At 35.1% G+C, this 14137-nt stretch overlaps 1 protein-coding gene across 7 annotated transcripts in view; it reads left to right on the plus strand.

Annotated features, from left to right (window-relative positions):
• The window catches only part of GSTCD (glutathione S-transferase C-terminal domain containing), a 73850-nt gene that overhangs the window by 18021 nt on the left and 41692 nt on the right, over positions 1–14137 (plus strand). For all 7 annotated transcript variants that reach the window (XM_072861530.1, XM_072861526.1, XM_072861532.1 and 4 more), the window contains one exon: positions 282–375. In XM_072861530.1, coding sequence (XP_072717631.1) covers positions 282–375 — 94 coding nt within the window. The remainder of the gene's footprint in view (positions 1–281; positions 376–14137) is intronic.

Consider the following 14137-nt stretch of genomic DNA (forward strand, 5'->3'; position numbering starts at 1 on the left):
TTTAAAGAAAAGTCTCCATCATGTTCCATAACTCTCAATATTTTTTGCATAGAGGCTGACAGCATTTCCTAAAGAAAATTAACAGGGATTTCTTGTGAAAATGAGAGAAATACATACTTTGAATCCCATATAATGTAGAGTCAGCTGCCTGTTTAGTTTCAGTTAGGTTGAAAGCGTTGTGCAGTTTGATCTGATGCCATTAAATTCAGTGGGAATTTTGCTACCAACTTCAGTGGGTAAAGGATCAGGGTCTTAATTCCTCCCCCCCAACTTCCATATAGGAAAATGGTATTGAAGCAAAGTTTTCTCCTCATCCATGCCCCAACTGGACCCTAGACTGGACCAGTCTACCATCTGCAGTCAGTCCTGGAGAAGGTAAGGGTTTTTATGTATGTGTGTACGTATTTAACAGAGTCTTCTTCTGGTGAAACTACTTGACTGTTTCACAGGAAAATATGTCACTTTTCAATGTATTTCAGAGCTCTGTAAAACAAGTATGCAGTTTTAAATCTGTTTTAAAATTCAGCCTGTTTGGGACACATGGTGAGATGACTTCCCTCAGGTCATCAACAGCTGATGGCCAAACTGGGAATAAAAGCTTGACCTTGATACCTGAACCATATTTTTTCCCTACTGTTTCCCACTGTCCTGAACTTTTCTTCATATCTAGAACAGTAAATTCTGGCTACATGATGTTAATATAATCGGCATGAACGTTGCACGTGGACTGTGTCTCCCAAAGCAGCAGCAGCTGATTTTATTCAGATTAAAATAACATTCGTTAGCAAAGTTTGGTAGCTACATATTAGCGAGTCTTCCCTTTTGTGGCAGTGTTCCTTGCCCTGTAGGGGTTGTTTGCTTTGCTGGATTGCAGGGCAGTCTGTTGTCTAGTGGCTATAATTCTACAGAGAAAAAATTGATTTATCACAATGTTTGTTGTTTTCATTGGTGTTGTGAATATTGAATACCTCTTCCACCACACAGTAGAGTTTCCTCTAAAAGGTCTTATACATACTGCCAGACAGTAAGAAGTTAGTGGACGGTAACTCCTTTCCACAGGGAAGAAAAAGGTTTGTGTTCTTTTGTGTAAATAAGATAACTTAGATACTGGAGTCAGTCTAGCCTCAGTGGCATAGAATTTCTGATTTAAAGAATACAGAAATATACATGCAATGTATAGATGCTCTTCAATGACCAATATGTGAAATTCCACACAGAATATGTTAGGAATCACTGAAGAGCTATAGGCACTTACACAAAATACTATCTTTTTTTTTTTTTTAAATACCTAGCTGTGTGAATACAAGCATGTATTCCCATCTACGATATACAGCCATAAAAATAAGATCAAATTTGAAGTTGGTTTCCTCTGTTTTGGATCTGTGTGTAGTTCACAAAGCCATATCAAAACCCTCATGTGTACCATGAATAGATTTACAGTTTTATATAAAGTATCCATCCTTCTAACATGAACTATTTTCCCCTGGTTTTGTCCTGAGAGAACTCTTCACTGAGAAGTTGTACACCCTGCTTTATTTATTGATCCGTTCTTTCCTTTAGCATGGAAGAAAAAACCCCCAAAACTTGGGTTTGCATCTGTCAGCATTACATCATGCTTCAGACTTTATGTGGATGTTTTGGATATACTTCTTATGTTAAAATAGCTTTGTAGTGTGACTGCTGAAATGCTCAGGGAGGATTATATGCGTTGAATTTCTGTGACAAGTTCCAGTATTTTGTTGGAAGTGAATAAACATTTTTGTGTATTTCCAATGCTCAGGTTTTTGGCTGTAAGTTTTAGTTCATACTTTTGTCAAGATATCTCTTTTCTTCTATTTGAAAGAAAATTTTGAAAAAGATGCATAATGTACAAAAACAGATAATGAATGTATATTTGGAAATTTTGTGCTGAAAGGAGTCTCTTGGACTTGGTTTGACTGGGAGAGAAAGCAACTCCTGCTGCTTCCTGCCTACATGCGTGCTCGCTCTCTCTTTTTTCATGTTTGCTGAAATAGATACTAATGATGTCAGTATCTGAAATCGGTTTTCAGTTCAATTTTTGGGAAGATTTGCTAGCTCAACAAGGTGCCGAGAGAGATTTCACCTCCCTCCACCCAAGATCACGGTGATGCTGATGCCGTTTTCTGATTTAGGGAAATTCCAAGTGCTTGTGCTTTTAGTCCAGGAGCAACAGAGTCACATAGGACAAAGAAATTTCCTGATATGAGAACTGATTTTGCTTTTCAATTGGATACATCTGCATGCTTACCTCTGCTGTTCTAAGTAGTACTGTTCTCTGTTTCCTGATTCTTTTGCTAGTACAGCCTAATCATTTTTATATGAATTGAATTCTCAATATTTTACTACTAAATCCTACCTGGCATGCTAAGAAAATAGTTCCTGAATCTGACAGGATTTTAAACTGGATTTGAGTAACGCAATTCAAGCTTTCAAACAGATTACTCCCAATAACTGGTACATAAACTTCCTCTTACTAATGTCCGTAGCACTTGAGACAAAGTGGAGAATGTTTCAGTTAAAACTCACTGGTTTTTATCCACAGTAAATTTCATTTGCTGTCAAATATTAATTTAATAGCATACATGGTATACTTTCTTTGCTCTATCTCAGATTGGATAACTCAGAGTTTGTGCTATACGTATGTGGAAGTTCTTGGATTGAATTGTTCAGTCTGTCTGTAAATCTAATTAGACCACCTTGCTGTCACAGCTATTTACTACAGAAAAGAATTGCTGATGATTGCAGTTTGAATGTATTCTTTAGATTATACATTTAAGTTCATTCATTTTTTTTTATAGGGATTATTTACTGTTGCAAACCTGAAGATTGGCATCCTGATTTGCATTTCATTTACTTAGTCATATTTCTGAAGCAGAACAAGATAGTTAGATCTGTTAGTTCTAGTCCAGATGCAATTTTTAAAAGGTATTTGACCCAAAATGAAGTCATGTTTACATTTTAGATATCCTCCAGCTTTTTAAATTCCTGCCATTATGTCAATTACTTCTAAAATATTTGGCTTCTGAAGTTGCGTGTATGAGTCTGTAAGGCTTTGTGAGCATCTGGACTGTATTTGAAACATTGCAAAATGCACTAAAATATAGTATCTTTGTGCCCTCTGTAACTGTTGTTATTCTAGGATATTGTAGTTGTTGAGTTGTTACAAACTTTCACTTTTGGAAGGAGTTTAACACCAAATACTTAATTTATTTTAAAATGTATTCTAAATGCTGGTTTCTGTTCTAGTTTACAGTATAAAAACTTGGCCAGTACTTTAACTGGATTTTTTTTCTAAGCTTGTTTTCCAAATCTATGTTTAGAACAGAAATATGTTGATATTATCTATTAAATACAGAAGCCAAAACCCCTCAGCACTTTATTGTTTCTTCCCAATCACAGAGTGTATAAAGACTTACCCCCAAGCACATAAACCAAGTCTGTCTGGCTAAATGCATTTCTTGATATTGAAAAATTAATTTGTGCAAAATCCCAAAAGAAATGTAGTATTTCTAAGTTATATTAGGGGCGAATACTGGAAACTTGTATGCCATTAAAATATTTAATGAAATACTCATTTGCAATATTTGCAATAAATACTTCAGTTGGCAGTAGAAACAACACAGAGTTCCTAACCAAGCTCAGTGCTTGGTTGTGTTGAGCTTTCCATAGAAGTGAAGGTAGATACGGTTGTAAATATGTACAGATGGTAAAAGAAGAGGGTGGCAGGTCAGAATATAGAAGTATAGTTGGTCATGATGTGAGAATGAAGGAAAATGAGATACTTGCATCAGCAGTACAGGGGAGTAATCACATGACATGTGTCAGCATAGAAAATATTTTCATTTTTTCCCTGACAAGGTGATGGCTGAAATTTTGCGAAGAGGGGCTTGTTGAAATGAGAATGCTGAATGGCAAGCGTGCTAGTGCTGATTAAATGAAGGGTCTGGGAAAGAGGAGGCTATATTTAGTTAGATTTGTGACCAACAAAGAAATGGGGCATCTTTCTGTGGTTTCACAGTTTGTATTAGGCAGCCATAGAAAGAATTTTTTGTCCTGTTTGGAACTTATTCAGCCCTGGAGTCTTTGCTTGTGTTTTTGGTGCTCTGTGTGTGAAAAGGTTCCTTGTCTTCAGGTTAATTTCTTATTAGCTGCAAAGGTTTTGTGGGTATCAAGATCAGTTTTATTGGTTATGGTTAGAGGTGCTTCCTTTAGGCTCACCCAAAGCACATTAAGGGGAGGGGTAAAGTGTGGTATGTGGGGGTGGGGAGTGATAACCCTTGATATATGGGGATGTAAGTCTTTGGTACTGCCATTTTTTTCATCAAGCATTGTGTTCACCATGAAATTGAAAAAGGGAGAAAGGTTATGCTTTTTAACATGAATCTATTTTTTTCTTTAAAACAGCTTTTTATTTATTTAAGTTTTTTACCTGATTGTGAAATTCAAGAATGAGAAATAACTGACCCACAGTCTCACAAACCTTTACTTCTTCTCTCATAAGTTGAAATACTTGTTAAGCAGGAAGTACTTAAAAGAAGAAAAGTGCTTTATTTGTGGTATCTCATTCTGAAATTACCAACTAGATCGACAGAGTGTGCATGTGATGGTATTTCCTTACAAAGGTAGTGGTTAGCTGTGAACAAATCTATACGATTCTTTCGAAAGTGTGAAACTGCTCACAGAATGAACGTAGCAAGTGGTAAACTACATTCTGTAGGCTTGTGAACCTGCCTGGCTGAAGAGCAGAATGACTCTGATCAAGTTTGTTTGATTTATGCTTGCTTTGTGATCAGTAGCAAGCTGATGGCCGAATTAAATCACTATATAAAACTGTCACAGAAAGGTTAGCCTAAATAAAATGATACTCTGATACTTGCCCCTTGTTTGTATTCAAGTCTTTAGACTTTTGAGAAAGTTGCTAGATTTTTAGAATGCTTAGCTTTTAAAACAAGACAAAATTTGGAAAGCCCAACATCTACTATTCAGGGATAAGGCTGTCCCTTAAATGGTTGTTGAGAAGATATGTTACCTTGATTTACAAGCCACAGAATAATTTGTGATATACTGTAAATGCTTTTTTTTGGGGGGAGGAGGGGCAGGAAAAGAGAAGTAGAATTCAGGAAATGCAGGTATATAATATTTAAAAAATTGCCTTTATGTTGTCGTTTTTTCCTAAATAATTTATGTCAGCTGAGAAATTGATTTTCAGTGCTTTTTCTTTTTTTGAGACCTGCTTTTATTAATAGGAGTTTTTTAATATATACATGAATGTAAATCTTACTAAAGGTGCCATATTCAGTTATTTATGTACATATAGAGTACAGAATGTTCACATTAGAAGGAGAGAGCTTGTCTGAATTCCAGAAAGAATAGTGACATGAGGATGAAACTCTTCTTACTGTGCCACCTTTCTTTATGTTTGGTAGTGGTGATCATTTTTTCCCAAAAGGAAATGCTACATTTTTGGGATTGGGGTATTGTGTTATTTGGCAAAAACATAAGTGACACTGAACATAATTTCTGATGAATGGCTATCTCGAATCATTTGAGTGTGATAAGAAATTATGAGCGAATCTTGTATGTGGCTTTGAGAATTGACATCACAATGTGTATGGCCAGATGAAGAAGAGAAAGTTTTCTTAAAATTATTTTTAAACGAACTGGTTATCAATTAAGAATATAGAAAGATGGAAATTTCCACTATCTTTGTGTTTCACTGAAGAAAAAAAAAAGTTATTGATGGTGTACGTCTGCAGAGGAATTGTCACAATGTCTTATCCTCTTTAAAAATACATCATTGAAACCCCAAGGCAGTGAAACTTGCTTCCCTCTAGAAACAGGATCTTTGTGTTCCACAGTTGTCACATAGAGCTAATGCTCACATTTTCTTTGTGGCATTAATTATTTGCAAACCAGGTTTTGTTTTTAACCTGCTAGCCAACATAACATAGGGTTACTGTGACAGATATCTTTTTCTGGCAGAAAGAAAAATGAATTACAGGTACTTGGCTGACACTTTGTTGCACTGGAATTGTTAAAATGCCTTATGAAGGCAAGAGTGTTTTCCTTCATTGGCAAAAATGAATCTGCTAAATAAAAATTCACTGGGATGTGGACCTCAAAAATGTTTTTATAGTTGGACAACCATTGATCTTGAAGATCCCATTTATGTATATTATTCCAAAGCAATTTGGTTTGTCCTCTGGCGTCAGCTCTCAAGTTCATTCATCATAAGTGCTTTGCAAATACTGAGTACTGTGTCAGTAACTTGCTACTCTGCATACTCTCTCTGCATACCTACTCTCTTTTCCTTCTCTATCCATAAACACTGATTTTTATAGGACATTTTATAAGAAACTACAAAGAGAAAGTATTTGTAAGTAAAGTATGCAGAGGAATTTATTTCAATAGTTTTACTTCCTCATCTGCTTTCTGTCAGACATCAACTTAAATTTTTCTCTGTTTACAAATTAACAATACAAATATAGTCTGGCTTAGGAGCTGCAGTTCCTTCACCAAATGACAAATTAGCACAATCAAACCAAGTTTCCCCATGATGCCTGTTCATCAGGTTTGACCAGTGTCACTGTTTAGAGTGATCTCTGGTCTTAATTTCCAGTGTGCAGAACTTATGAATTAAGGCATCAGCTAACTTGTCTACAGTTGAGATAAAACCTCTGGTCGTTCTTTGAAGACTAAATATACAAGTAGTTGTGAGGCTATTTTTAAAATTAATTTACCTATTTACTAGCATGTTGTTTTGTAAAATGACTTCTCAGGTCCCCAAACTCTCCCCAGCTCCTCCTGTCCCCTACCTCGCCCAGTAACTCTATTATCTTTTATCTGGACAGGATCTGAAATACTAATCTAGTAACAAATGCCTCTGTACTGTTTCTTTAGACCAGTAATACTCGTTAAACTCATCAGTTCATGCACTTTAAAGCTAGATAGACCATATGATCATCTATACCTGTCTCCTGCCTGATTCTAGCTATAAGCTAAATTTGTAATTGCTTGTATCAAGCAGAATGATTCATAGAATAATAATAATAAAGTTTAAAAGATACCTGGTTGAAGGAAGAGTTGTGGTTTCACAGTATAATTTTATTTCTCCAGAATGGAGATTAAACTGTAAATTAGATATTCTAAAGTGAAAGAATAAGTTATGAGGGACAGCAGTTTTTAAAAAGAGCTTCTGTTAAACATATTGGGTAGACCAACAAGAATAAAACAATGTTTACAATTTTAGTTTAGAAACATCTTCAAAACTTAAGAACCTTTAAATAACAAAGGCTAGAACAATAACAATAACACAGAACATAGTGTTATAGTTCTGTGGAATTAACTGATGTTTTGATTAAGCAGTTTTAGTGGTATACCAGGCAACAATCCTGGAGGCTCAGTGTTAGCTTCAGCTTCCAGAACGGATATTAAGTAAAAGATAATGTAGTGTAGCCTCTCAACAGGGAAGATACAGAGACTTCTTAACTGGGCAGAAGAAAATTTTGAAAAATTTTCAGCCCTCATTTATCATATACAAAATTAGCTTTAATGAAAGGAAGGAGGAGACATCAATGAGCTATGATGAGATTCTTGATTTGATCCATCAACCATGGAAAAGCCTGGCTTCTGACTGACTTCCCTGTATTTTGGACATAATGTTGATTTCTTGGGTTTTACCCTTATACCAAATGACTATCAGCCATTCTCTAACTTCACGTGATTAGAGATTACTGATGTTTTAATGGTTGCTGCTTTTTTTTTTTTACAACATTGAAAGAAAACAGCATTAAATGATGTCATTATCTTTTAACCAATTTGAAAGTTTGTGACTTTGGTCCATATTAAAATTGTTTGTAATTGCTAACAGAACTGACTAACATAACAACTGTGGAATAAATGCTTTATTAGATGCAGAGTTATTTGATTTGAAATTGTTGTCAAGATTGATTCAGTATATCCAAGTTGCTTCTAGGATTATTTTGTGAAGATAGGTCACAGTTATTTTATTTTGTTGTGCTTTTTGTATTGGTATTACCTTTGGAATACTTTAGACTTGAGAAACGCTTTCTGAGATGAGAATACATGATGCTTAAAAGTCAAAACTGTTTTAGGGAGTTTTATTAAATTTATTATTTTATTAATTTATTTTATTAAAATTTTTGCTAATCAAGACATGCAAATTATGTACTTTACTTTAAATGTTAAAAGCAACAATGTTTCTAAAATGAGATCCAGGCAGTCATTTATTCTATAAAACAAAAGGAGTTAAAAGAAACACTTTAAAGTTCTCTATTTCCCTTCCAAGCCTGTCAGAACTTTTTGAAAGACTTTGAAGATTTTTTTTTTTTTAAATAGTTTTGTAGCCTATTTCAGTATCTCAAGCATCCTGAAGCAGGAACTCATCCTTCTTCTTCAACTGATTTTTCCATATCAGACAACTCTTTGCCTGCAAGCCACATGGGTAACAGTCCAAGGGAAATGCATCTGAAGCTGCTTCTCATTAACCTCTCCTTAAAGTTATAGTTTTGCTGCACTCATTTAAATAAGTTTAAACCACATTTATGGTTGTATTGTATTTTGCAATTCAGATCTGGAAAACCTGTGATGGCAATGGAGCCAGGTTGCCTCATATTCTTAATAAATACTTGACAAGTAAATAATTTTGAGTAACAAAGAGAAAGGGAAATGCTCATGGCTTGAATACAGGTGACATTGGTATTTGAGGTGGTAAGTGTAAGAAAATGGAAGCTTATTACTGCAATTTCACTCTTATTTTATGTGGCTTATCTTAAAAAGAGGATTCTTGCAAAACTTCAGATTTCACATGTGACTTTCTGGGGATCTTTTGACTGTTCTGGGATATAGCATTGCATATTGGCCTGAGGACAATTTTGATGGGAGTTTGAATGCAGTTACTAGTTTTTAGACAAAAAATTCATTATATGTAGCTGGAAGTAATAAATTATGCATGTCACCAAACCAGATAATTTGTCCATGGCAATATACACTGTTCCTACTGTTACTGTGCTCTCCCTCCATTTTTCTTTCGTGATTGTCTTGGTTACCAAACTAAACAAGGGAAGGGAATGCATTATTTTATATTTTTAAGATGCCTGTTTGGAGGCAGGAGGCAAAGCTATTGTATGACTAAGTTAAATTAGTATCTAATAATGATTTTTAGGTACAATGTTTTACTGAAACAAATACTTTTTGAAAACCTTTTTGAAGGTTTGTATGCCTCATGAAAACAATGCATCTGCATTACGAGGGATAAAAGTTCAATACATTTATGTTTACTCCAAGTCTGTTGCATTCTTTTTAAGTGATGCTTTGATCTAAATGATGTGCTTAACAGTCTCTGAAATATTCAAAGTCTGCAAAGAAAAAACAGCAGTTGCTAGTGTATCTTATTGAAAATCATACTAGAAAGAATAATAGCAAGTTCTAACAGCTGCATTTTGAGTCACTTAGGACCCATTCTCACTGTTGTTTGGCCTGTTCTGTAAGAAATTATTATGGTGAGGGTGATTGATGGACTTCCCTTACAGCTGATAATCATACTGAAAAGTGTCACCTTTGTTTTAGTGCCTTGCTTTGTGGAATAACTGTAAACCCTCAGAGAACTACTGAAGCCTTAGCCCTTCATATTGAATATCCCTTATAACAGGAGTTCAGTTTTTGATGAGGTTTAATACCTAGAGGTATGGTTTTACAATTCACAAGTCTTTGTTAATTGCAAGTTTATTAGGCTTCTGAGAGATTTGTTTTACAGAATACAGTATAAAAAGTTCAGCAGAGGCTTTTTTTAGTCCCGTTGTGGTTTGTGTTTGTTTACTGAACATATCTAAAGAATTAAAACTAAATGCTGCAGTTTGCCATTTGAAATGTTTTAGGGATTTATGATTTGGGAACTGAAGGCAATACTTCATGATCTGTTTTTGTAATTCAGTAGTCTTAGTTCTGACAGTTAAATTAAAGCATGTTCTTGATTAATCAGAGTGAACTTTTACAGTGTCTGCGCTTGACAGTCACTGGCCTAAGCTGGCTATGTGTAGACAGAATTTGAGTGTGGTCTGCCATAGATAGAAAAAGTAGTTTTATTCATTAGACTGTGGGTATTTTTCCCTTTTGTCTCTGAAGTTTTCGCACATATGGAAGGACATAAAACCCAAAAACATTAACTCGGATGACTAGCAGATTTTTTTTTTAACAGGACTGTTAAATTAATTTTCCATGTCTTCCTCAGAAATCTGTAATGAATGTTAAATAACCTGCTAAGTAACTCTGGCCTTTGTTTCATTTAAACTATTTAGTCTTTCTTCTCCTCCTGATATCATTGTAGTAGAGTGTACTTGTTTCTTTGCCCCTTCTACATTTCTGTGTTCCTTGTTCATGGGATGGCAGAGCCCAAAAGTTATATTATTTATCTCTTAAGCCAGAGTTTTAGAGAACAAGTTTCTGCGAAGTACTCCATAGCATGGAGGTGCAGGTCATTCTTTATGGAAGATTACTGTTGAGGGAAGAAGGATTGATGATCCATTCTAGCAATTTCGGTTTGGGACAATGTCCAGCAAAAATCCAGGATGGATGATTAATATGATCCAGAAAGACATTTTCTTCTAAACATGGCTTGAAATTATCAGCAGGGGTATTTTTTGGGAAGCCAGAGTATATAGAAATTTATCTCCTTTAATGGTCAGTAAGGTGTACTTAGGAGTGATGCTGTGGTACAAAGTGGCACTTTGTAGACCAGACAGTGATGACACACTTATTGCTCCTTTTTGCCTGGAGACGACATATGAGAAGGCATTTGACTACTTTTTTTTTTTTTGAGTCCTCTTTATAGTGTTGGCGTTTCATAATAACTGATTCCATATATGTCATCCAGTCTGAATTACACAGATGCTGACCATTCATGCACTGCTGGCCCTCAGAAGGTCCTCATGGCAGCTGGATAACTAGTTGTCAAAAAAACCTGCCTGTTTCAGAACTTCAGCAAAAATATAAACAGATAATTAGATGGAGGAATGCTGGCTTTTGTGTTAACGTTCCATTTATTTTCTCTTGCTTGCCTCTGAATAGATCAAAATAGACTTTACGTCTGCCACTATGAGGAAGAACTAAATGTCTGTTTCGGGAGTTTTGCTCTTTGTACTGGTAGATGTGTGAACTTTCCTACAGAGTAATATAGTGTTCAAACTTACAGCAAAGTCATTTTTATACCTTGTCCAGTTTTAAAACTGTATGTACCTGCTTTTCAGCATGCTTTTGTAATGATGTGCCCATTTTTGGAATATGAATTCCTTTAAAAACCTTTGGATACCATCTAAAAACTTGTAAAGACGTGTAAAGAAATCCTGTCCTATTTCTACATAAGCGAGTGAAAAGATTGCTTTTACTTCATTGGGGCCAGTATTTCCCTTTTTGAAAAATCTGTTTTAACTTTCTAAATATTTTAATCAAATGTTGTAGTAATGAGTTCCATATGCAGTAGCATATTTGTATTAATTACAAAGATTTAGGAGGAGGGGGAGTTAATGCCTTTCTTTGTCTCCAAATACTCTGAATATGCTATTGGATAAAAAGTTAAATTGTTGATAACGTTAGTCTTAATTTTTTTCCAGAATATACTAATATCTTAGTATTCCAGTTGCTGTACAATTTAAATTGATCTTTTGTAGCATCAGCATTGTCTTTAAAAGAGATACTTAATCTGCTTCAGTATTCTGATATTTCTTGCTGTAAAATGTCTTCACTGCTTATTTGAAGATTCTTCTATAAGTTTTCTCATTAGACTTAAATCCCAACTACATTGATGATAGGGTGTAACCATTGTACAGCTTGTGTCCTTTAGCTATTTCATGTGTCATCCATTTGCCATATCTGAGAGTATGGGGATTCATAATTCATATAGCTATGTAGCATAATCAACACAAGGATTTAAAGTTCATTTTTTTCCCTTTCTTTGCAGTATTTTTATAGGTCACTTACATAGTTGCTTTCTACAAATTGTAACTGAGGGACAGCTGAGTTTTAAATTTATCAGCTCAACTGTTAAGTGAGCATGACTGATCTCTGTATTTCTGCTACAAGCCTAAGCAGTCCTTTCAAGCAGAGGCATCAGGAGACCTTCGTTACCTCTGCAACATCATTGTGGCTGTTTTACTTTCTTTAAAGTGTAATGTTGAACTGTGCAATCTGTCTTTCAAGACAAAAGTGTGAACTGGTCGAGTGGAATCGAGAGTTTTCCTTAGCTGTTTTGCCAGTGCGCTGGTGTGAGTGTGACTTTTGAAACTTAAAATCTTCACAGGCCACAGGAGGGCAGCAAAATCTGTTTGGATAAGAAACTGTACCTGGATGGATGGAGCTATGCCCTGCGACTAGAGTCACCCAAGAGAAAGATGCTTTTTGTGTGGCAGTTCTCAGCTCAATAATCTCTAATCCCAAAATTTGGGACCATCTGTTGGAAAAAGTGATTTTAAACTTTTTTTTTTTCCTTCAAATTAGAGTTGATGATTTAACAGTTGACATATTCATTGTGTTGGAGTAGGACCTCAAAGCAATAATTACAGAGTCTGTTGTACTAGGTGCTTTATAAACACATAGCAGAGTAATACTTTCTGCCTTGAATGTTTTCAAGTCTAAGAAAAGAGGTAACAGCTGAACAGGGAGTGATGGAGGGGGAAAGTTGATCAGCTCAACTTCTACTGGAGTTTTGTATTCTTTGGGATAAAGGAGAATGCTGGGAAGATATTTGTAAGAGAATGAGGAGCTCAATGGAAATTTCTGGGAATTTTTTCTGGCACATACGTAACAACATAAGAAGATTTGTGCAAGTGATTTAAAATTATTTTTTTTTAATTGATCAATAAATGCTGCCATAGTTCAAGGGCCAACATGTTGGTAACTGAAAAAGATGGTAGCATCAAAGGCTTGGTTATGGCTGGAATTCAGAGGAAAGGGAAATTTTGATATGGTAGAACAAAAAAGTAGGCAAATGAAAGGATGTAGAGAGGTGAATTTTAAGCAACTAACCAGTAATTTTTTTTTTTGTAGCAGCACTCTGAGCACATGAGAATGTGACCTGCTTCATTAGGAGGGGAGGGCAGTAGTCAGAATGTGAAAGAGCTGTCTAGCCTGTGCAAATGTTTGAAAATGTTCCACAGAAACAAGTCAAAAAAGATTCTCTGTCTTAATTGAACTTCTCACAACTTCTCTTCCGAGTATAATCTTTCTTTCACAAAAGGATGTGTAGACATTGGGAAATTACACAGAAGTTAAGATCAGAAGATTAACTAAACATGAGAAGGAAGGTATAGTTTCTGTGCTTGGGCACAGAAAAGACTGCAGCCCAGAGAACAACTGAAACTGAGCCTGAGTGTGTCTCTTTCTGCTCTTCCTTGGTAACAAAATAATGCAAATTCTCTGGATATGTTTGTATGTTGTTCTCACTCAAGTTTATTGACATTCACTCGTATTTTGTTCTGGGGATAGGTTCTTTAAAAACATTATTTGTTACTGATTTGGGAGGGAAGAAGGAGAGGATTTGTTGGAAGTTGAAATACTTCATAGGTGATTTACATTATCTTTTTTGTAATGGTCTTTGGAGAACCCATTAGATTATTTGTATATTATTTGTAAAAAAAATAAAAATTTCAACCTGTGTTCCTAGTTCACAGTTTCTTATTTTACTGGATTGCTGAAACTCTTTTCATCTCTCCTACTTAGTATGTAATATCCTTAAGGAGTTATTTCTAAGGCTACTGGTTGCTTCCAGAGTTTGTGATTGCCCAGATTTTGTGTCAATTCATAAATTATCATAATAAATAAAATGGAGGTTTATTTTGTGATTATTAAACTAGACAGTTTCTTTCAGCAATGTAGGCAAACATGTTTTGAACAACCTTATTTTGCAGTGTCAGAGTTTTCTACATTGGGGGGATGGGACTGCCTCATTGTAATGTAAAAAGTATATCGCTATTGAGATACTGTCAACTTTTGTGCAGCATTAGTGAATTTCTGTAGGGTCTTTATTGACATTTTATAAGGAGTTTATGAATCACAACATATTTCATCGAGGCAATACAATAGGCTTGTGTATATAAAACATACT

Source organism: Ciconia boyciana, chromosome 5 (genome assembly GCF_034638445.1).
Source record: "Ciconia boyciana chromosome 5, ASM3463844v1, whole genome shotgun sequence".
NCBI lineage: Eukaryota > Metazoa > Chordata > Aves > Ciconiiformes > Ciconiidae > Ciconia > Ciconia boyciana.